Source organism: Coptis chinensis, chromosome 6 (assembly GCF_015680905.1).
Source record: "Coptis chinensis isolate HL-2020 chromosome 6, ASM1568090v1, whole genome shotgun sequence".
Classification (NCBI taxonomy): Eukaryota; Viridiplantae; Streptophyta; class Magnoliopsida; order Ranunculales; family Ranunculaceae; genus Coptis; species Coptis chinensis.
Genome location: NC_141461.1, coordinates 1,421,505 through 1,446,911, shown reverse-complemented (window position 1 = coordinate 1,446,911; position 25,407 = coordinate 1,421,505). Strand labels below are relative to the sequence as shown.

The following is a 25,407-nucleotide window of genomic DNA, read 5'->3' as shown; positions in this document are numbered from 1 at the left end:
TGTGTATTTCAAATACTTGTGTGTTGTTTAGTCCCACATTGGTGAACCACCACTAGGAAGTGAGGTATATGAGGTGAACCTCTAACATAAGGGCGTGCCCTTAGGGTACAAAGGCTTTTGTGTTAGGAGGGAGGACTCACCCAAAGCCACCCGCCCGCTCCGCACCGAGCCGAGTCGTGACGTGGGCTTGGGCTGTTTGTCTAGTGGGTAGTGGATTACCAATTGCCTTTCCTTAAGGACAGCCTAATCCGTGCCTTGGTTATTACCTGTTATTCTGTCCTTGTCTTCTATTGTTTTCTTTTATCTGCATACAACAGTAACGTCGCTCCTCGCAATATAATCAATACCCACCTACACAAAGCATGAAATAAATCTGAGAATAAGACTAAATATATAAGCTGGTAACTCTCAACTTTACACTGTTACACTAATTAGTATACATTATAGTGTCAAAGACTTCAATTTCATATCAAAACTTTTAGGCTACTAGCACCAGAAAATGGCCATTTACTTTCAGGCTACTGACATATGTTAATTTAGTCCACCAGGAAACAAATTGGTCATGCATAATGTGTCACTATTTGAAAGTGTAATTGAAGTGTTGAACACCACAAAATAGTTGATTACAGTACCTATTGCAAAGTAAGTAATGAAGTCTCATAATGAGGTCCTCTTCTTCTTCAGTTATATTTACTACTTTGATGTCAGGCCTTAGATAGTTCATCCACCTTGGACTGTAGCTATTTGGATACCTATTCAGTCCTGCCATGGCATTCCACCACAAAATGAACAATAAAGAAGAGAGTGAAAACAAATAGCTACTTACAAGTATCAACAAATACGAATACCACATTCATCATGAAACATGGCAATTGTATGCGGCTACGTAGCAAATTACATACACATAGCCACACAGGAAAGAAAGTTCCCATTGGCGTCGATTTAGTCTAATGTTTCTAATCACTCTATGTGAGCTTCTCAAACAATTTCATTTCATATGTTATAGCTGGAATAAAGTACAGCTAACGTAGGGATATATCCCCATTTCCATTTCTCATCACGATGGACTGTAATGTAGTCCTTAAGCCTCTTATCTTCTTCTTGAGTCCAAGTTCCCTTGTTCAGCTTATCCTTTCCCCTGCTGCCAACCTTCTTAACCATTTTTCCATTCTTTCACTCTTTGATTTGATGTGATCTTCCCTGTCACACCAAAAGCTTTAAGTGCTTTTTTAATCTCTCTATTCTATACTCAAGAAAAACCACTAAGCATGGCAGAAGTAGTTATTCTCGTCTAGAAGGCGAAAATTGACACATCTATCATGTCAGCGGGAAATTGTTATAGGCCATTAAATTGGACCCTGGCCTTTGGACCCAGTGTAGGTAATGAAAAGCAGGCTTATTGAGTTGCTAGATAGTATGCATGTGCAACATCATTGTGTATGCAGCTTATGGACCGACCGTGCCCCACCCTGCAGTCGTTTGGAATCTTGAGTGCTAAGCAATTTTGCACTAGAAATTCATCACGCATTGATCTCACCATGTCCAAAACTAGCGAAAATTCGCCAGTGAGGCATGTCTTTATCAGTCTCCATAAATAATAAAAGTTGATGTAATGCATCCAACAAAGAAAAACCATGCAAAACCTTTTTGAGTCGATCTTTATAGCAAGCTCTCGAAACAGCTAGCAAGTTGTTGGTGACAAGGAAGTGAACCCAATATGGCCTTTTGCCTTGGCAGCTGTGGAAAGAGGCCAACTCAGTTAACATTGTTTCTCTCGTTCACACGGACAAACCCAGTTAGCCAGTTGTGGTCCAGTCTCCAGGTTGTATATGCCAATTGCCACGATAAGTTGATCAGGCCCTTGGTAAACTCCGACTGAATTATGCTTTAAGAGACCATATATAATCACCAAAAACTATTCCCAAACTATTTTGCCTCAACACTGGTCTTCTTTTTGTTCATTCCCCTTATATTTTCAAGCCCCGAGTGCTACAAGCACTAAATTTCTTTTGGGTGATGGAATTTCACATATAATGATATTAACATTTAGCTGTTCAAATGATATATTCTGGTTGTGACTGAACTTGACCAATTGACCAAATCACTTGACGAATTTAAAAGAACGCGAGGTCAGCTATTCATTATTTCAATTCAAATGACCAACGACTGCTATATACGTTTTGGACCACAATGGCTGTGAAGTAAAAAAGCTATTTCTGTTGAGAGTGTTAGACACTTGGACATAGTCAAAGGAGCATTTTTCGTGGCGTATGACTGACAGGAATTAAGGATTTTCAGGACTTGAACGTTTTGGAGAACAACATGTTGACATGAAAAACAAATATCCATGAGACACAGCAGCACGTATAAAGGAAAATAATACTTAACTGGACCTTAACAAACCTCTAATAGTATAATAAAACACTAAAGCAGCACTAATTAAGAGGTTTTCATTGGAAATGAAATATTCTATTGGAACTTCTACCACTTGAGATATTTAACCTCAATAATATAATAAAACGGTTTAACCGACAAGTGCCAAACTGATTGCCAAGTTCCAACCCACACACAGCCCATCTGAATGGTTTTGTAAATGCACCTTCTAGATTGAAATATTCAGCTTTTCTTGGTAAGCGTTCAGTTACATTTTTCTATCTGCAGTGGAATATGTTCTGATCCAGGAATTGAGCAAAGTCTAGAATACGTGAGTATGTGACACTTTAAAAGTTTAAAGTTCAAATAACTCAGTCCAGAAGACACAGATTACTTGTCCTTTTTTCTGTTTTTTGGATTGCCACACATGTTACCAATTATCACATTGAGTTCCCTTCCACCATTTCTTCTACTCTCTTCCATATCTGTAATTTTACTTAATGATACCTAAGCAAGCTTTCTTCATAACATTAGATTTCGAACACAGACCCTACCTAACCATGGTCGATTTACTTAAAATGTTCCTCTCGACTACAATTATTATTGAGTATTTGAGCAAGGTCTTAAAACAAGACCATATTGTAGCTATATATATATATGTAAGTTAATAACGTACACCATACTAGTTACCACCATAGGCCACAACTTGGATCAAAACGCATTGATCCGGTTGCGTAGATCTCTAAACAGAACCACAAGCTTAAAATTCTTATACAAACTCAAAAAATTCATGGCAATTTCACTAACATTGGAATTCAACCAAGCATTTCAAAAACTCTGACAAAGAGTTGTGACACCAATGTAATGACTAATGGTTAGCACTAAAAAAGAGATGCGAAACAAAGGAAATCATTTTTGATATCAAGACAACTGCTTATCAAAAGGGGAATTCTATATACCATTGAGAACAAAGAAAAACACATTCAGTTGCAACTTAATCAAGGAAATGCTGAAAATTATACAATAAAGACACAAGCATTTAACACCTTAATGGAACAGAAACATCCAATCCAAATCATTTTCTTTACAAAATATATGACGGTAGATACATGAACGCTACCTGCTTAACTATTATTGTTGGTGGAGACTTCATTTTTCCTCTTCTGCGCCACGAGTTGCATCCCAGGAAACCAAAATCATAGCATCGTACCAAAATTGTACATTGCCCATGAGCTATGGACCAAGTCATATCACTCGGGATGGTTTGGCTTGCTCAAGCAATCAAGACCTTCAGTTCGATTACGCAGGATCCTATGGAACAGTTCTCTTACTCGGCGTTCAAGTGGATCCAATCCTTCCTTCATTGCTTCACATATCCCTGCCAACTCCTGCACACCTTGCATCACCTCCCCCTCTCGATCTTCTGTCAATGGGAATTGAACAGAATCAGCCAATTCATTCATGTGGCGGGCACACTTCTCAATCTGATAAATCTCCTTCATTAACCCGCTAGCATTTTTCCGCTCTCGTTTTTTTGATTCCTCCAGAATTTTATCATGAAGGGACATTATCGAAGGGCCCCAAGAGAAATGACGAGGTACTGCAAAATGCACCTGAAGCCCCCGATCCTGGCATGGAATTGCAGCAACAAGAGCCCACATTACAAACAGGAGAATTGAACTCATAGTGAAAACAGCCACAACAAGTCCATTGGTAGCCATAATCTCATTCCCTCTTGGCGGAACCAAGTTGTTTGATATTGCTTGAAGCTGCTTTGCAGCTGACCAAGAGCGTGAAACGCTCCATGACAGCGAGCGGAAATGCCCATGAGGACGAGGGTCCTTATGAGTAGTATTACGCCCAAAAGATCGATTCCTATGTGCAAGAACCCCTCCAGAATCTTTCTCATCCAGCATCGCAATTGTTAAATCAGTCAAAGCCTTCTTCGCCCTGCGAAACTGCCCTTCCCCAAGTGTCCTCTGACTCGAATCCAAAGCAGTAAGAACAATTTCCAAATATCTCTGCCACTGTCTAATCAATTCCACCCCATCTCTAATAGCATTACAAACATCCAAAGCCTTCACACTCCTTTCAAAATACTCTGCAATAAATCGATCCATAGGCTGTCTACACAAATGCCCCTTGTTATTAAACAAAATACCCCTAAACTCCTCTTGACAACAAATGAATTCATCAAGAAGACGCCTTATCCACCCCAACGAAAGCAGATCTTCATTCGAAACCGCAGATAGATCATTGAACCTATCAGCTACCTGTTTCTGAAATTGTTCCAATTCTGCTTCTTGAGCTGAAGCCTCATTATTTCCATCCATGTTATGTACCTGATCACGCCTTATACTCAAAATTGAACGCCCTAATGATGCAATTGAACCCTGGTATTCCGTAGCAGGCATCGTCACATCAGCCCCCTTCCTCTAAATCACTAAAAAAACCCACAAACAATCCTCAATTCTCAATCAAATGTAATATAAATTATATAATTAAAAACAGGATTAAATAAAGTTTCAAGATTTCAAGATGAGAAAGTGAGGATGGATCTTGAAAACCCGGGGCTCTTTAAGAGAGGGAATGTGCACCGCGTCCTGAGTTAAAGGAGAGACCAGAAAAATAACCCAAAAAAATATGTAAAATCTAAATATGGAAAAAGTCATCATTAATTTCTAATTTAATTTACCTTTTAATTAATTAATTAATTAATTATTATCGTTTTGGGAGAAAAAACATGGACCTTAAACTTTTGTATACCCGAACACGGTCTCAAACACGGTTCGCACACGGACACAGACACGGACACGGCTTGGGTTAGTGGGAGTGGGTATTGGGTTATTTGTGGATCCATTTTTAAGGGTGGAATTCAAGCTAAACAAGCCGCTTAGAGCATCTCTAGGTGGTGGTAGCATACTCTTCAAATTTGAAGAATCTTCAGAATCCGATAAAGAAATTTCACCAACTCTAAAGGTCGCAAATTCGCGATCGCGAAAATTCATTGGGGACCCACCTGCGACATTAATTAGATTGTACGATATTACCATCGTCGCCCCAAATTCAAAAAACTCACGCCAAGATTACTAATGTCGCACTAAATTGAAAAAATTAAAAAAAATAACTTCATACGACATTAGTAGCAAGACCAGCGCCAAGCACACGGTGCTAGTCAAAGTAAAAAAAAAAACTTGGGGCGATATTTGCAATGGCGCCACGACATTACTAATGTCACTCCGCGATCCCGATCTAAATTGCCAAATTTGCGAACAAGAATCTTGACAAGCGGTGATGCGACCACGAAATCGACCACCTAGAGTTGAAATTCGGGAAATTCCGACGCATTTCTTCAAATTTGAAGAATGCGACTACGGATACGTCCACCTAGAGATGCTCTTAGTTTGCTAATTATACGAGTTTTAAATTGAACTCGAGCTCAGCTCATATAGTTAAACGAGCTAAGCCCAAGTCGAGCCCGAGCTGCTCGGTTATTATACACTATAAATATGCTACAAATATGCAAACTGTGCTACGTATCGATGTTTTTTTTTTATTGAAGTCTTGAAACCTGTTATTCGAGATCGATAATTAGTATGGTTTTTTTGGATTCTAATTGTAATTACATAGAGGAGGCACATCTAATTTAATATAAGGGATAATTATATTATTTAATTGACATTAGGGAATTTTTTTTTTCTAAATTATTAATAAAAGAAAGCTTGTTCTAAATTCAGGGAGAAAAATAGAGAATAATTATATAATTTAAGTTACATTAAGGGGTTATTCTAAATTATTAATAAAAGGGGGTTTCTAATTTTTGTGAGAGAGGTGTTTATAAATTGAGCAAATAGAGAGATTTCAATTTGCCTACTGGATAGTGAAAAGTAGGTTTCTCAAAACCCGGCTATCATATAATGTAGAGATTCGAGCTAAACGAGCCGAGCTTCATCAAGCCCATTTGTTACACAAACTTTAATTTGAGCTCGAACTCAGCTCATATAGTTAAACGAGCGAGTTCGAACCGAGCTAAACGAGCCAAGCTCTGAGCCCTCAACTCAAATTCCACCCTTATCCATTTTGCTCCACTTGTATGTCTATATGTATTTTTGTTGTTTTGTGTACGTACGGAAATTTTATCAAGGACGTGGTGGAATGTCGTCTGGTTATATTGTCCTTGTCAAGATATATCAACAATTTTATACAACTACCATCCTTATTAGCAACTGAGACGTGCCTACAGTGATGATTAAAATCAACTCTATAGTTTTTATTCAGGGTGTAATAGCTAATTACTACATTAGAAAATGTAATTGAGCTAATTTTTTAAATTTTAGACAAAAAATTAACAAATTCACGGTGTAATAGCAAATTACTACATCAAGTGTCCGGCCATTTATGTTTTGGACTCCCTCTGTCAAACAAATATAATCTTGAATGAAACCATAAGACTTTTGTCAGCTCTTGATACAGACTTCAGAGGCTAATTTAAATAGGTGCGAGTCGTCACTCAAAAAAATGTTCTTCGTCACAACTCACAAACTTAACATTAGAAAGAGCCAAAGAGGGCATTAAAAAATTAAAATTAAAATAAACGAGGCTAATATAAACAAATTAGAATATTCATCAGTCCTGCACTCCAGTATAATATAATTCTTAAAAGTACAGTATCAATAATTAAGATCTATGAATTTGGCTCTGAGTTCAAATAAGTTGAGTCTACTTATGAATGCGGACAAGTTAGTAAAACAAGTTATATGTGACTCAAACAAAAAGAACAGGTCTCAAGTTGACTAAGAATGATTCTTGAAATAAAATGGACTAAACTTTAAGGACTTGAGATCTCTACAACCGGGGTACAGAGATTATTTCTGTAACCGTGTTATCTTGTTGTTGATCCGAATCCAAAATGTATGTGTGCACCGAGATGCAAAATATATGTGTGGTATAGAGATCTCTGTACCGGGTTATAGAGTAACCGGCCTCAAACTTTAAACATAAAAACTCACGTTCCATGATAACATATTGTACCACGGAAGAAGTGGAAACAGTCATCTTTGAATAAGAAACGTCCACATGTACTGGTGAGCAATGTCTTAGGTTACGGGAGATGTGGAGCGGCACAGACTTGGTCGTGAAATGATTCTGGAAAGAGAAATCAGTATTTCAGAGGACCCCCAGAGTTGACATGTTTGTCGTGTTATACTGCTTGAATGGCTAAGAACAGTTCACTGGTCCTAACACACGTAAACATCAGTGTGATGGAAATGTTACTTTCGTGGTACGTATAAGAAAATAATTGACTCTCTAAACTTCGCACGTGAGTTTTTTGGTGGTGGTGTCCACTTGTCTTGTGTAGATATGTTGACAACAGGGCCGCCCAAGCTTAGATGTGGTTAGGGCTGTCAATGGGCCGGGCTAAACCCAAAGTCCGATTGAATCCAAACTAATAAGATAGGGACTTAGGCCGAGTCCAATGGCTCTCTATCCCTTTAACACTACTTTTAAAGGGATAGAGAGCCATTGGACTCAGCCTTAGAACTTAAATGTTGTCCGATAAGACTATCGGGCCAATTGTGGACATACCTCCAACCCAAAAACTAAAGTTATTTTTTTAGTTTTTCAAATAAGTACTATTAAATTTGTAACTACTAGTATCCACAAAATGTTAAGAGGCTTGATGAATTAGTGTTGTAGTGACACATATAAGGCTTGGGTTCGGGTTTTACGACACTCTATTTCAATTTTTTTTAGATAAATAATAAAAAAATACACTATTTCCATGTAACTTTAGTAGACCTAGGTCTGGCCCGAATCCAATCATGTCCAACGGACCTAGACCGGGACTTGGACATTCTAAATGTAAATATAATTTGGACGGGACTTGGACATAGGTGAGTCATGTTTAAGTCTAGCCCGTTGACATCCTTAGATGTAGCCTTAGACGGCCGATAAGTGAGGCATTTTTTTTTTCTTTTAAAAATTTATTGAAAAATTTAAAGCAATGTGTGTGACAGAGACTAGAGACGATGAGAAGGAGAGATGTGGGTCAATATGCATTTAATATATATGTCTTTAATTAGTTAAGTTGAGAAGAAGCATTGGAAAATGCGCCCCATAAAATGTGGAGATTATAACATATATTGTGGGATTTTATAGTTTCTTTGATTATTTCTAATTAAGATATCTAACTAAATGAGGACACTCCCACAAAAATTAAGATAACTATACACTGACAATCATTAAATTCATCATATAACTCCTAGATGCAAATCTTGTAGTGGTCTATTGCATTAAATTTTCTTCAAACCAATTCACTTCTCAGAGTTAGTGTGTGGGGAGAAAACAAATCGACTCATAATATTCATTTTTGTGCTTTTTTTCTTTATAAAATATGGTAATATCAAATTTATGTAAGGAGAAATAAGGAAATTTTGAGGCCTTCTAAATTTGAGGCCTTAGGCAGCCACCTAAGTCGCTTTATGGATGAGCCCACACTGGATGACAAGATGACTAGGCACCAATAAAATCAATAAATTGGGTAAGAGAGCCTCTTTTAGAACAGTTCACACTTAAAAAGATTGAGAAATATTATTTTATAGATTTACTACTATTTACATACTTTTTATAAATAGTGAAAATTACTAGTACAAGGAGAAAAATTAGATTAAAAGGCTTTGACTATAACTACCCATGTTTTTTTGTGGAAATGCACAATTTAGTTATTGGGTTTTGTAATAATTTTTTTTTTTTTTTTTTTTTTACTCATAAATAACTACCAAATATTTTCACTAAAAATAATATAATTCACTTATAACCACCGAGTAATAATAACCACCTACTTTGCATTTTAAATGCATATTGTGTATCACAAAATAAAAATCACCCCCATAATAAACGTATATATTTATATGTTGCATATGCATTTTAAAATGAAGATGCACAATATATTTTAAAATATAGGAGCGCAATGCATTTTAAAATGCAGGTACAAAATGCATTTTATTATGCGCCAAATTAAACTACTATGAAATGCAACGAGGCAACGAGCTGATTTATGTTTCAGCGTTTAGAGATTTAGGGTTTATGCTTAGGGTCAAGTTAATATGGGTTTATGGTTTATTGTTTTAAGATTTAGGGTTCAATGGTTCATGCTTAGGGTTTAGTATTTAGTGTTTAGAGTTTAGGCTTACACTCTAGTTTATTAGGGTTTAGGGTTAGGGTCTAGTTTATAGGGATTTAGGGTTTAGTGTCTAGAGTTTTAGGTTTTAAGCTTAGGTCAAGGTCTAGTGTCAAGTGGTTTAAGGTTTCTCTTTCTCTCTATCTCCGTACGTATTTTCAATAACCAAAAACAAAACAAGTATACACTAAATTGTTAACCCTTTCACAACAGACCCTAAGCCTAAACCCTAAACCGTATGACATTAGACCCTAAGTCTAAACTTTAAACCTATAGACCATAAACCAACTCGTTGCATTTCATAGTAGTTGGTCGAACTCACTATATTTTAAAATGTATTGTGCATCTGCATTTCAAATTACATATAAATAAGTTTATTACATGGGTGGTTTTTATTTGTGATACCCCATATGCATTTTAAAATTCAAAACATGCGGTTATAAGTGAATTTTATTATTTTTAAAATGCATTTTAAAATTTATGTAATTTTTAGAGATTATAGGAGAGGTAATCTCATTGTTTTTCGGCCTTCACACAGAAGTAGTTGCACATAATTAAAAGATGATATTTTTGTCAATTGTTTTAGAAAATGGGTAAACATGTGTCGGATTCTATTCTGGTTATGGTCAAACTCGGGTGTAAAAACTAAAAATATTATGCCTCAGTTTTTTGCAGTCTAAACAATTCTTAACCGACTCCCTTAAACTAATTCCCTGTAAAATGAGTCTGAAGTCTGAACAAATTTTAGGCATTACTAAACCTTGATTAGAATGGCCGGCATGAGTGCTAACTCAACTGGTAAATAACCAAGCTAGCTAGTGGTGAGAGCCATTCTCCGTGCTAAATAACCAAGCCTTAAACTAATGAGTAAGGAAAACAAAGCGAGTGGTGAGAGCCATTCGCCGCGCTAAACGCAATTCTGCGCAATTATTTTTGGAAGGGTTATAGGCTATTAAAAAAAAAGGCTGGCCAAATAGGGAGTATCTTTGACTGAGAATGAGGAGTGTATCGCTGTTGGTAGGCCAACCTAGCTGCACAAGTGGGAAGCTCCATTCCAAATATTTTTCCGATTTGTATGAGTTTGTAATAGGTTATGATATAGACATGACTTGTAGAGAATGAAATAGGGGGCAGCATGTTGCCCACCCTATACACCATCCCCTTTTATACTTCTGTTACAGTTTTAATGAATTCAAACTTACCAAGCATAAAAAAAAAACCCAAGCTACCTAGTGAGCTACTCAAATAAGTCAGTTTGGATTCTAATAAGCTCAGCTCATTTCTCTGACTCGCGCGCTCAAGCTCGTTTCTATTATGATATGAGCTGAGCCTAAAATGATTTTTTATTGATCTAATCTGCAAAGTATTACGTACTGTTTTGCAAGATGTTTCATATATTGGCAAGAATCTTAGTTTTACTTTTATTTTTGTTTTATAGATGCAAGAAGCTTACTTGGAGGATTCAATATTCAATCAAAAGGTAATATATTCTACTCACTACTGCCAATGGGAATTTGGAATGAAGTAGTTCCACTCTATCTATTACTGAATACGAAACTGATTTTTCCTTGGTTAAGATATTTTCGTATCAGCTAATCAAGGCCAAATCCCGTTCGAATTGATAAAAGATTCTGGTGTTTAGTATCACACTAGTCAGTCACGTACTATATTCACACCTGCATATCCCAGTTTCTACGATATATGACAGCGTGCAAGTTGGACTGAGTTGTTTCTTCTAGAGATAATGTGTGAGTTTTAGTTCAATAATATATCTCCTCTGCATGGTAAAACTTCAATATAAAACATGACTACTAAAAGCCGAGTAGAATATCTGCCTTTGGTTGTCGCAGAGAATAGCATAACTTTGTTATAGAAGGTCTGCCTTTGGCTGTCGCAGAGAATATAGTGTAACTGTTTGTGAACAATTTATGAAGAAATTATGCATCTATTAGTGGCTAGTGCTACAGTATATGGACTATAATAAGTTGTTAATAGGCTAAAACAGTAAAAATAAGGATATATCACTTAGTTTCTCTGTGTATATTAAAAAGAGTAAATTTCTGATTCGGCCATGATAATGTCATTTTGTTTTTAATCCGGCCATTGTCAGCAACTCGGTGCAAAAAGTTGCTGACATTACCCCACTAATTGTTGACAAAATGCGCTGAGTTGCAATTTGTGGCCAAATTGGGAACACATTGACATTATCATGGCATATTGTATTGGGCAGACCCAAAAAAAAAAACAATTATTACAAGTGTGTCATTCGTCCCAAAAAAAAACAATTATTACAAGTGTGTCATTGGTCCCAAAAAGTTGTTTTGTGTTGAGCACTTTCCAAACCAACGTGAATTTCTCATTTTCAGCCATTCTCTTCTATTCTCTTCTCTTCTCTTCTACCATCCTAAATCTTAAACTATGAAAACTATATCCTAACACTAACATTAAACACTTACTTTGAATATGCACGTGACTAGAAATTTGAATATGCATGTGTAATGCGATTGGTGAATGAGAAAATTCGAAAACCCCAAGCTTAAACGACTTCGGCTGGAGTTGGATTCGTTGTGCACCAAACGGTCACGGTCCGGTCACCGTGCGGACCGAGAGTCCAAAACGATGTGGCCACGTGGATTGGGATTTGAACTTAGAAAAATCCCCAACGATATGGCCACACCATTTGGACTAAATCCCCAACGATATGGCCACACCGTTTGAGATTTGAACTTTGAAAAATATAAAGTTATGTTTTGGCCTCTTGACCGGTGTGGTCACATCGTTTGGACTAAGTCCCAAACGATGTAAGCGTCGTTGGGACTTAGTCCAAACGATGTGACCACACCGGTAAGTTTTTCTAAGTTCAAATCCCAATCCATACGGCCACATCGTTTTGGACTTAGTCCGCATCGTGTGACCAACCGCTTGGTTTACCAACGAACGACCACTCCAAATGGGTCGTTAAAAGAAAGGTTTTCAATTCAACTTTTACCAATGACACACTTGTAATAATTGTTTTTTTTTTTGGGTCTGCCCAACACAATATGGGATCCGTCAGTAACAAATACCTTAAAAATGGTATGTAACGAGGTTCAACCTTATCATTTAGTATTATAGATCTCCTAATTCTTCACAAAATCAACGTGGTTCTCAACTCTGAATGTTGAATGCTAAATGGCCCACATTTTGAATGGTAAACTAAAAAAAAACATGTTTGTTTTTTGTCATAAATATCCTATTCTGAATGCCGAATATAAATCATTTGGCCATTTTTACTATTGCAATCTATTTGAACACCAACTTGATTGCATCTAAGAACTTCATGTGTGTCCCCTCCTCCAATAGGTATTTTTATTTAACTAACACAACCACTGCACCTTTAATTTTAAAATAGATATTTATATAAGCCAAACTCATAATAGTTCATCGAAACAATTAAATTGAATTTGTTCTCTCTAATCTTTTTTTTTTTTAAGGAGTGAATGAAGTATATATGTAGAAATATATATCATTGTAATTTTTTTCGATATCATGCATGCATGTATAAGCAGTGGCGGAGCCAGGGGACTAGGGTACTCCCTGGCTCACCCTTAACTTTCCGGGGAAAAAAATATAGTATCAATGTACCACTCGAAAAAAAAAAAAAGAACCCTTCACGCACTTCACTTCTCCTCCCTAACTCCCTTCTCAATTATTCTATTAAAAGTCTTCTACTCTTCTTGACTTCTTGTGGAGTAACTAGGTAAGACTCACATTATTTAATTTCTTGTTTTCTATTTTATCTTTTTGTACTGATTCCTAAACCATATTATTTAATGACAACTCTTCCTTAATTTCTTGTCGTGAATTCACTAAATACTTAGGTTTGCAACTGTAAGAGCAATTTGTCGGTTATCTAATATGGTTAATTAGGTCTATTTCTGGTTGTATTTAGGAGTTTTTGAGGGGAGTCAATGTGTTCTATTGTTAATTATAGCTATCATTATTGCGACTGCCGACTGAGACCTGAGGTGTGTTTAATTAAATGGCGGAGTTCATTTTTGTTAATCGATGGAGGTTGTGTTAGGAACTTAGGGATGAGTTTTTATGGCAGATGCAAGATCCCATATTAGTGTTCCTTATGAAGATTGAAGATGTTCCAACCCATGCTAGGGTGTTGGAAAATAATGACTGTAAATAGGTCCTTATGTAGATATGATGACTTTTGGTTAGAGGTTGTGGAAATGGACTCGTTACTTCATTAATGAAGTCGTAAACTCCGTATGTGATCCCCGGTTAATGGGACGCTTTGTCTTTCTCTGTAGGTGTTCAATAAGGAATTTGTACCATGATCTTGTTTGACTAGTGTTTTCATTATTTGTTCAGTGGTGGGTTTAAAATGTTAAAAATGCTCCTATTGAGAATTTTACTCTTGTAACAATGCACCGCTTGCCAAGATTTGCCCCACGTTTCGCAAAGGGTTGCATACATTAGCGTTGGAATTTTCCCTTTCACTTTAATATTCCTCGTTTAGTTGTCTCACTTTTCTACCGGCTCTTGCCCTCTTCTCTAGACATTACATTTTAGAGACTCTTGATCAAATATTCCTATTGTATCGTTTTTTAAGATATTTGATGTTCGAAATACTTGTTTTGTGGTTGCATTTGAATTATTAATTAGTTAAAAGAAATTAGTTATTTATTTATTTATTTTTGTATGTTTGGTTGTCTGGGTGGCTCACCCTCACTCAAATTCAAATTCCTGGCTCCGCTGTATAAGCAAGAGGTGGCCATATGCATGTTTAAGTAAGAGGTGCCATAATTGTTGTACCAGTAAAGATCTTTAATAAACCTATTATTCAAGGACCATCCAACGCATGACATACCATGTGGAACAAGGTGGGACTTTCTTTTATCATTTTATGATGAGGCAATACTTGAACTGGCCATCTCAATCGTGAGTCTCGCCTTTAAACCAAGTGGCTACCTTGCCCAAGCACTCCCCAACGTCAGGCAAGGACATTCAAGCGTTGCTCCTCCTGGACAAGTGCATATAGGCAGTATGTCATCCCAAGCAAGTAGAGTCCTAGAGACATGTCTACCTTTCTATTATCTCTGGGTTAATCTTCGTTGAACTCGTAACGTTTCAATCGTGATCCCACTTGGCAAATACAATTCAAAATAGAAATTTTTAGTTTTAGGAATGCAGAAAATTGGATTACATTGTTGATGTGTAGTTCTCTCTTACAAGTACAACCATACGCAAGTCGCAACACTGACGGTGTGTACAGGTACAAGCACAACAAATGTCTGCTTCCTTCCATGACACACATTTTTTTTCCCATTCGAATCTAGTAAAGAGTTCTTTCACCTCAGCTCAATATTGAGGAAAAACTATGAAGGATGAAAAACCGATTTTAAAAATAATTACACTTGCATTGTGATGTCAAAGTACACAAATTTTAATTTTTCTGTACGCATTTTAATAACCAAACTTGTTGAAACAGACTATCGTTTGTCCATCCCTGGAATCCAACGTGCTTTCACAACTTGTTTCTTTCAAATTGTCTTGCAGATTTAATATTCAAGCAAGTGGTGCAGCATGGATTATATAAAAAAACGTGGGCCAAATAAAAGTTTATTTTTTTGGCTTAGTTGACCTTTAGTAGCAAATCAAAGACGAGTCTTCAATTTTTACTATCTTCAATTATTAGTTAGAATTCAACCATATTGTTTTGAAGTGGCAATTCTTCCTATCAAATTATCAAAATTGATGATCTGGAATTTAAAAAACATCCCCACTCTTAATCCTAAAACATCCAACCAAAACAAGATAATATATCCACCCTACTCCAATAATAGACAAATCTTGAAACAAAGAACCTCCAACAGAACAGGAAAACAGACCTTTCATTGTAGATTTGTAGTCCAAGATACATCACCCCTTTCTGGGGCGTTTGGTCATAGTAAGAATAAATAAATAAACAATTTGGTATCAATCTATTTAGCAGAATAAACGCAAGGCACTCAATGAAATATTGAAATGAAACTAAATTTTTCCATACGCTTACAAACCAAGCCACAGATACGAATATGGCTAAAATAAGTACAACATGGGAGGCGATTGCTGATTCATGAAGTAGTTGCCTTTCGTAATTGCTGGTTTTCAAAATGATTACACATTTTCTTTCTATTTTTTTATTTATTTTATGATAAATGGTTCTTCATGCTATTTAAACTGTTCACTCGGAATAACTTAAATTGGAAAGGAGAATCAACCTCAACAAAACTACAACTTTATCTGTCTCTTGCTAACCATATCCAAAGCTTGTAGCGGTGAATTGCACACCTAATGAAACATCAGATCCAATGCAGGTGAATCTAATATTTTCATCACCAAATGCCCATTTGTTTCTGGACTTTGGAACTATTAGAACTCTTGCCACCCTTGTCCTTATAGGAATTTCTCGAGGCAATTGGCCTCCGCCTCCCATGAGCTGCTGCAATTGCATGCCGTCTCTGCTTGTGCAAACGCTTTGCAGTGTCAGTGTCAGCATCGTTTGGGTCCTGATTACCCTCCTAATGGAAAAGTATTAATGTCTTCACTCAAGAGCAAAAAAAGAATATTATAATAAGTAACATAAAAGGACGGCTCAAGTAATACCTCTTCACTTGCATGTAATGGCTCATGTCCAATGCTTTCAACAGATTTATCCTCACCAGTTTCATCCTTTTCATCAAGAATTCCCGCTTGTTAGCATGTAAACAAAAAATTTGGCGTATTACTATATTTTTGTGTGTGTGTGTGTGTGTGTGTGTATAACTAGTGTTATGATTAGCACTGAAACCAACACTGCATGCTCATCTATAGATAATATGGATGTATTGTACATAAAACAACATTATGAAATTTACCACTGCAAGACACTTGAAAAATATCTGAACATCACTACAACTTAATAATGATTTAACATTTGGTATCAAAACCCAAATAGGAAGAAACTAGACAATAATGTGAAAAAGATCATCCCGAGCATACCTTCTCACTTGCTTGCAGCGTCTCCGGTCCATTGTTGACATCAGCATTACATAAATGCTTATCCTCGCTCCTTTCCTTGTTTTTGGTACTCACAGTTGATTCCTGCTAAAATAGGAAACGGGCATAAACATCATTTTCAATAGAATAAACACGAAAAGTAGTGGAAATGTAGCTATGCAGTAACACAATGCAAAACACTTTAACAGTTAATGGTTCAGAATCATGTTGGATGGCAGTAAATATAGCATCACCAATTCACAATAAACTTAAATATTGCAACTACCTACGCATGTGAAGATACCTGAACAGGAATGGGAGCCAATAAATTTCTTCCTAAAGTTTCTACTGGAAATACAGTCAGCAGTTATGAATTTTGATAAAACACAAAATGAAGCTCTATTAATGTATAAGGTATTGATTATGTAATTGTAAAAGAAAAGAAAAAAGATAAGTAGGAAACACTTAAGCTAGCAGTTATAATATAAGTAGGAAACACTTTGAGAATCAGCAGAAGTTAGGAGATGAAAGCAAAACATAGAGGGAGATGGAAACTGTGAAAGTCCAAGGAGGATGAGCTGCCTTTGTCTTTAAGAGCCTCAGGAAGCAAGCCTCTTGAGGTTAAAAACCAATGCTTGGTGCTAATCAACAAACATGTCCCCTTGTAATTATAAAAATTCTATCAACTAAATATACTGGAACGACAACCTACTTGATCCCCCAAATTCAAGGAGCCCATATTCTTGATGCCAACTTCAATGTATCTTTCATCCTCAGTGTCAACATCAGACTCGCTATCATCTGACTCGTTATCAATCTCATTTGTTCCAGTCAAAACCTGTATCATACAACTGCATCAGAACTCGGGAAATAATATATATATCAATAAAGCAGGCAATTAAATGAATCAATAACTGTTGTTCCGAATAAACTACTTCAGGACATATATGACCAGTTGCATTACAATCAAATCAAAACAACAACATGGATCTAGCTTCTCCTAAGTGTGAGCAACACTCAAATCGACTCCCCCTCCCCCACCCCCCCCCCCTTAATAAAAATTGTTATGAAAATGTAGGGTTTTGATCCCAGGCCTAACGTAACAACTCCCACAGACTTTAACAAACATGCCAGTTGGCACCTGCACTTGAGCTAACACAATTACAAATTTTCTAGTTACTCCACCTCATTAAAGCACACATAACAGCACTTTAAAAATTATATGAAGAGGAACCACAACCACTTCAGCTTTAAAGATTTCTGGTCTAGCTACAAGAAAGTAGCATGATACAGATTTGAAGAGATAAACAATGAATAAAATTACGCCAAGTAGCGAAAGTTCAAATTGTTAGTTGACTCTAAGAGTATACTTTTGTGCAATTTTCAACATCAATCTTGAAATGAGCTACATGTTTTTGCTTTTATTCATCTCCTCTTCCATTGGAAAAAGCACTCCCACTTCTACACGTGTCCCTGTCTTTGAAGTAGATATGCTATCCTTACATACTCTAATGCACTCTATCGCCTGTAAGGCCCCTCCAGATACTAAAGCTTCTTCACATGGTATGTATTTTACTACCCTTACGATGCAATGGCCCAACATTTTCAAATTAGACCATTACTGCCATCATTGAGCAAAATTATACATTTCTTTACTGAATTAGAAATTTAGGATACCCACATTTTATTTATTTATTTATTATATTAGGTTTCAAGAAACCCACCAAGAAAAGAATCAAAATGAATGTTTAAGAATACAAGCTCCAAAACAAGCTTATAGAGTTAAAAGGAGCACAACACAAGCATCTTCCTATTAAGAAGGGTATCATCAATTTAAACTACTAACATTTCTCTGTTTTCTTTTTTATCAATAAAATATGATGTACAATAAAATTGGTAAACTAGTAACCAGCTGTTTGTGGTAGCAGTGTGGCGCAACTCTATATAGGGTAGCACCTTCATTTCTCCTACCGTGAACAATGAACAAGGCCACCTTTAGTATCATCAAAGGATTGTCTTCTTCATTAGACAAAATTAACACTGAATAAAGAGCAAGAGTTCACCCAATTACCTTCTCTATTTCTTCCTGGTTCTTTCTGGTAAATCCACTGGCCTCAAGTTCCTTGTCTAGGAAACCAAACGATTTCTCTATTGAAGAAAAAGAAGGCCTTCCACTGGTGTCTTTATCCAAATCTGACCTATCACATTCGCCAGTTTCCTCTTGAAAAGATATGTTAAACCTAGAAACCAGATGTGGGAAACAAGCAATCAGAATGCAAGAAACGACCCACCCAGAAAACCAATGTTTCACAAGGGCCCTTTGCGGGAAGAGGGGAACAAACAAAAGGGTTTGCCCCATCAAAGGTTGGGAAAGAAGAGGTCATCTCCATCAAAATTCAAAGGCCTCTTATTTTGGTCGCCAACGGTGTTTAAAGAGTCCACGGAAGTGCCCTTTGACGACTTTGTTACCATAAGGGGTATCCTTTCCAGTTAGAACTTCAACAGATAAAATTTGGGCCTTTTAGCATGCTTGATGGATGTAATGCTATTATTTTTTCTTCAAAACTCTAGTTACCCCAAACGACCTTTGCTCGGTTTGAGAACATAGAATTTGAAACACAATTAAATATCCGTGAGAAGGTTCTAGCTAATTTTGGAAACAAATTCAGAAAGGGTGGTGACACAAGATGTTAAGAAAGACAAAAAGAAATAAACTGGTTGCAAAAAAAAAAACATGCAGTAGCTCCATAACTACTTCTAGCATTATATCCATTACCTCTTCTTGAAGAATTTAAAAATGCATTCAACATCACGGTCAAAGTACCTGAAACAGGGGAAGGAATTTTTAAAAACAGGCTTTTCTGTGCATCTGAAAGAATGACACTTAAGAGAAACATCTAATGAAGATCATGAAGTCAAACTCAATTCAAGGAAATCTTTTAAGTATATCTGATTACAGAAACAGCAATGTACATACATCTGGGCATTAGAGTGAGTTACAGAGACCATCTGAGGGAAGTCAATCATCGTCACCTTTTCATCATCGTCAATCTACATCATAAGAAAATTAAATTGATATATTAAAAATAATGGTACCAGAGAAAAAGTACAGGAATGAGGGGAAAATATTGAAAATAATATATTGCGTACCATTATATTAAATTCGTTGAAATCACAATGAATAAGGCCATGTTCCGCCATACGAATGACTAGATCCATGATTGTTCCAAAGACCACATCAGGGTTTTGCACTTGCTTCACCTGCACACTACACGTTTGGGCGGGAGGGGGATCTATTCAGTGTCTACGTAGCTAAAGACGTGTTAAACTAATGTCTGTCAAACACAAACATAATTCTGATGTACATAAATTAGAAACAGTTCAGATATGGCAAACAATAGCTTATCCAACCAAAATGAGTCAACAGATGCTATTTTATTCTGGTAGGAAAATCATGTCTCCGCCTCTGTGCATCTTACAAGTTCAAAGCAATGTCAAATTGGCTGTAGAGTGGCTCAGCTTAAAACCTGTAACTTGGAAGAGTGGCAAAACATCTTGTAGAAGCTCATGTGTTGACTTTCTTTGGGGTTCAACTAATGAGCAAGGAGATACCACCTAATCTCTTTGAAATAAATGACGAGGACTCAGGGTTCCAACGATTCATTTTTCAATTATTCATTAATTAAAGGTGGCTAACTTGAACCTTCACATTGCTAACCAATGGAAAAAAAAATGATTCGAGTATGTGTATACTCTTCCTTAAATGGACATTCAATCCTGACAACCTAGATAAGGAGGTCTTTTCTTTCTCCAGGTTCCCCAACATATAATGGGGTACGAAGGCGTGAGGGGAAGCACATTCATCCAGGGAGCAGTTTTATCTTCTACATCATTGCTCTACAACAACAACAATATTAATAATAACAACAATATTAATAATAACAACAACATTAACGTATACCTGTACAGTCATATGATCCTAAAGGCTTCACATTAAGGATGCAATTATCATCATATTTCGTGTGAAGATGGGGGTTGACTATGAGTTGATGGAGTAGTCTTCCTTTTTTGTTTCTTTTACGTTTTTCTTTTGTAGCTTGTAAAGTAGGTTATGTAAATCCTACTCCTATTTGATTTGGATATATAAATATATACGCACTGTTCTAAAAATCGGTCTAGGCGGCCGTCTAGGCGGTCTCTAGGCGCTAGGCGGTGCCCAACCGACTCGCCTAGGTCCTAATCGTTTAAAAAATCGGTGGACCGACTAGGCGGGTCTAGGCAGACCGATTAGGAGGGCTAGGCGGGTCTAGGCGGCCTCTAGGCGGTTTAGTCAATTTTTTTTTTTTTTTTTTTTGAATGATTAAATGTCAAAAAATAAAGGCCCGTGTAGGCTTAAGATTTGAATGAGTTTAAAAGACTTAAGTCTAATGTAAATTATATGCCACTATAACAAAGAGTATGTTTTTATATGAAGTCCATATTCCTCAACTATTACGTATTTTTATAATAAGTATCTTTGTTTGTGTTTATTTTTTGAGTTATGGTAAATGATTTTCTTTATTTCTTGTAGTATATGTGTGTATTACTATATATATTAGGGGAAAAAAACCGCCTAGCGCCTAGCCCGTCTAGGCACTGCCTAGAAGGCCTAGGCGCTAAGCGCTCTCCTACCGCCCGACTACTGCCTAGCGTTTTTTAGAACACTGTATATACGTATACTTTATCAACCCAAAGGAAAAAAACTATTATCATTGACAGTTAAAAATGAATTCTTACAGTGGATAACCAGGTACAAGTGACATAACCACACAATGCCTATTGTGCTCCACAGCATCAGGAACAGGGAAACCATGGGCTTGCAAAGCCTGCATGAGTGAAGCACCATACGTTATATACAAACATAGTGCTCGGGAATTAAAATCTAGTCAAACACACATTTTGGAAAAAATATGAAAGAACGAAGCGAGAAGGAACCTTCATGAAGGAATATTCTTTCAACGCAGCCAGGCGCGACAAGTAGAGCCAATTATAACTTTGACGGTGCTTCAAATAATCACGCTTAGATTTCACAGCCCTAAAAGAAACTCTACCCAACCTATGCAGCTTTATCGCCAAAACCTTTCCATCTTCCGTAGCAACCTCAAATATATCTTACAAAATAGTCATCACTGCCAATATCAATAATCAACATAAATCCATATATTATCAAAACTCCATGCAATAAAATAGCTGCTTACCAGACTCTTTCCCGACACCCAACTGCCGACCAACTGCTGTAAACACTCCCCGTTTAACCAAAGTACTTATCGCAAGATAATCATAACCAAGGTATGTCAACCGAAACCCATCGTCTGCAAACAACAAACTATTATCAAATCCATCTTTAAATGAGGCCATTTGCTATTAAATTACTGCCTACTTACATTTCGTAGAGTCGTGATGTACCAGCTTATGCTTAAGTAAATTTTTCAACACCTTGTAAGTACCTCCACGCCTAAAACGCATAAATAAATTGTCTTTTATATATAACACAGACACTATAATTAAAAAAACACAATAATTTAGCTTTTAGAATATTATTATTACTTTAAACATGCAATTCTGTCAATAAGCTCGACCGGGACAATTTCATGCTGCAAATGATTCAAATAAACGAATTTAGAGCCCAATAAAAATTAGTAAATAAAAAAAGTAAAGATTATACATTTCGCATTCCCATTTCGACAGCAGTAAGAACCCGGAAATCATCTTTGGATAGATATCGTAACGCGTTCACGTCAAGCTTCATGGAGTTTTTTTTGTGTTTTTTTTTTATTACGGTTTAAGAGACAGTGATATGAGAAGAAGAGAACACGGGGTTAGGGTTTTGGGACAAACAAGTGATTAGTACGGGGTGAGAATAGCCGAAGAACGAAATCTCGATGAATGTTGAAATGTTTATTAGTTGTGAAATTTAGAGTGTTGGGGCATATAATTTGCGCGAAATAAAAACAAATAACTTTCCAACCGTCTAGTAAAGGTGGGCTGTGGCCTAGGTTTTGAAGAATGAGTCTGGCTCTCATTAAGCTCTCATTTGGGCCTCATACGTTTTTTTGTTATTTTATATTATATTTATGTATTATATTTTAATTATCTAAATTGTATAAAAAAAATCGTTAAATTAGTTTTCAATAGATGATAGATTATAACATAATATAGCATATGTGTTTTTTTGTAATTGATTGAATGATAGGTATATATAAGTCATGTATAAAAACAAATCCAACCTAACAACATAGTTAAGTATGAAAAATGTAAATATTTTAAGAGAATTATCTCTTTCACCATCTCTATATCTTATTTTATTTTTTTCTAAAAACATAAGAATTAGTTTTGTATATTTAGTTAAAATTGATATACATAATCAAAGTATGATAAAAATAAATAAAATGTCATTAAAAAAAATAAACTAGTAAAATATAATTAGATCGGGCCCGACCCAACCCTCATATTGCCCTAAAAAATGATGGTCGAGGGAATTGAGTTTTTATGCTTGACCCTACTCGACCTGACCCTCAATACAAAATAGGGGCGGGCTGATCCAATCCTCAATCATGAGAGCTTTTATGGTTTAAGGGCCAGGCGGGCTAGCCCCAACCCTTTTATCACCCATAGCCTGAACCGAACCGATTGGGTTATGGTATAACCGATATTAACCGATCCGAATCAATCGGTTTTCATATATTTTAAATTAAATAAATTAAATATATATATTTTAATATATATTATATATGATGGGTCGGTTTGGGTAGGATTTAGAACTAAACCGACGACCGAACCAACTATCAATTTTCACATGTATAAACCCGAATTAAATCAACTAATAAACATAACCGACCGGTTCAATTCGGTTTGGTCGGTTTGGTCAGTTTTATGCACACCCCTAGTTTGTAGCTCGTCGCATATATCCCATAATTCATTTATATGAATGACATGGATCCAAACATACATTTTCAACGGTTGGTAAGGCCAAATTCATCTCCAAACACTCGCCTACTAACCACAAGATATCCTTCAACGACTGTCTTGAAGAGAGATATATACGAACTTGTGTAGTAGCACGATAGCTCCTACCTATAGCTGTTAATGAGTTTCAAGAACCCGATAACCGAACTGAACCAAACCGATAAAAACGATTTATGTTTTGGTAATTGGTTTGTCCTCTTCCGACTCAAAATCGAATTGAACCGAACCGGTGATAAGATATATTTATGATATATATATATATATATATATATATATATATATATATATATATATATATATATATATATATATATATATAATTTATCAATTGTGTGGCTAAAATTAATCGATTTAATTTTGAATTTATTCCAAAATCTAACCCAAAACCGATCTATTGATAGCCTTACTCCTACTTGAGTTGCCAAGTCTTCACTTTTTTTTATGTTTGAGTCTCCTTCTTTATGGGCCGCTGATAGGGTGGAAATTTGGCCCTAACGAATTTAATCCGCCCCCCACCCACCCAGGCCTAAGCCCTATAAAACCCTTTACAACTAAAGCCCTCACAGAGTTTAGAGGCAGGGGCCAATTCTACCCTAATGCCTTCTAAGGGCAAGGTCGTGGAGTAAGGTTCTCAAATATAGGCCCTAATTCCTAACTAAGCCCTAACCAAGCCCTAGCTATAATTTCACTATAAAATACACAACTAAAACTATCCAACTTCTTGTTACATATTTTTAATTAAAATAACACTGTCCTTTATAATTTATCACTTACCGTATGGGTATTTCTAATAACTTGTCTTATATCATAAAAACTTGTAAACCTAATTGTTTCTATCTCACAACTCACGTACACCTCACAACTCCCCGTCTAACTTAGTCGCCAAGAACAATAATGAGCACTGGGCACTAGCATAATGAAAAATAGGTTGACGTCAGAAAAAACTCATTTTATACTCTTACTAGGGTATGCGTGCGCCCTCTGACCCAGAGACCTCGACGCTACCGCTGCGACATTACTAACAACTCATCGCTTCGGCCGCAAGGCGCATACACATCTTAGGCGTAAAATATTCGCACAAGACCCGATTGAAACAACTCAATTTATAAATACGACCGCAGGCCATCCCAATTACCCATTATCTATAAACCCAAATCAATTTGAAGCGCTTAATCAGTTTATGGGCTAATTTGCCAACAATTTATAAGTCGAAATGCAATTGTTGACTTTTAGTTGATTTTTGGATAGATCCCATAAGTATTGATTACACTTAACAAAATTACACAAACTCTCCAAACACTTAGATCTGCCATGTCACAACTTAGAAAAAACAATGGCAACCATTGGATGGAGTCTCTGTGGGCTCCACACCACTGCTTTTTATTAGATAGATTTGTCTTTGTGTTTTTCAATGTTAAATGTAATTTTGGTGAGATTTGAGTACAAGAAATAATGGATTTATGTCAGTGAAAACTCATTCTAAAATGTGTCTTGTGCATTTTAACCGTAATTTTGAAATATAAATACGAGTCTCTACGTATTTCTTTTTATTAGATTGTGGATATCATTTTAAATTGTTGGACTTATCAAATTATTACTAGATTGGTTGTTACTCAAATTTCAAAGTGGTGGACTTTGAGTTTGCAAATCTTTGAATTTTTTTTTTTTTTTTTTGTAATATAAATGAGTTTTAAAAATGATCACGAAGAAAAGAAGAAAATATATAGGCCTACCGAATCCCGCCCCTAAACTGTTAAAGAGGGCTTAGGGTAGGGTCAGGGCTTGAAATTTAGACTTATGACCCGGCCCTATGGGGACTTTAGCCCGGCCCTAATAAC

The 25,407-nt window shown here is 36.3% G+C and overlaps 1 protein-coding gene, 1 non-coding gene and 1 pseudogene across 4 annotated transcripts; 1 reads left to right on the top strand and 2 right to left on the bottom strand.

Annotated features, from left to right (window-relative positions):
- Positions 1–3,307: 3,307 nt before the first annotated feature.
- On the bottom strand, positions 3,308–5,030 carry LOC147490566 (protein BYPASS1-LIKE pseudogene; annotated as a pseudogene). The gene has a single exon (XR_015198591.1). The product of XR_015198591.1 is annotated as a protein BYPASS1-LIKE pseudogene (transcript).
- A 5,373-nt stretch (positions 5,031–10,403) lies between these two features.
- LOC147490565 (U12 minor spliceosomal RNA) lies at positions 10,404–10,525 on the top strand. The gene has a single exon (XR_015200551.1). It is a non-coding gene; the product is annotated as a U12 minor spliceosomal RNA (small nuclear RNA).
- Positions 10,526–15,555: 5,030 nt separating this feature from the next.
- Positions 15,556–22,415, bottom strand: LOC147490564 (serine/threonine-protein kinase rio2-like). Of its 2 annotated transcripts, none has more exons than XM_086565672.1 (14): positions 22,269–22,415; positions 22,151–22,197; positions 21,988–22,058; positions 21,802–21,915; positions 21,539–21,714; positions 21,341–21,429; positions 19,715–19,832; positions 19,542–19,615; positions 19,341–19,388; positions 18,636–18,804; positions 17,277–17,402; positions 16,568–16,672; positions 16,193–16,258; positions 15,556–16,107 (listed from the first exon to the last, which is right to left on the bottom strand). In XM_086565672.1, exons 1-14 carry the CDS (start codon positions 22,350–22,352, stop codon positions 15,922–15,924), a joined length of 1,473 nt encoding a protein of 490 aa, XP_086421798.1. In that variant the 5' UTR covers positions 22,353–22,415; the 3' UTR covers positions 15,556–15,921. The 2 variants fall into 2 exon arrangements, with proteins under 2 accessions (XP_086421798.1, XP_086421799.1); XM_086565673.1 differs by having other exon boundaries at positions 16,568–16,669.
- Between the last annotated feature and the right edge of the window lie 2,992 nt (positions 22,416–25,407).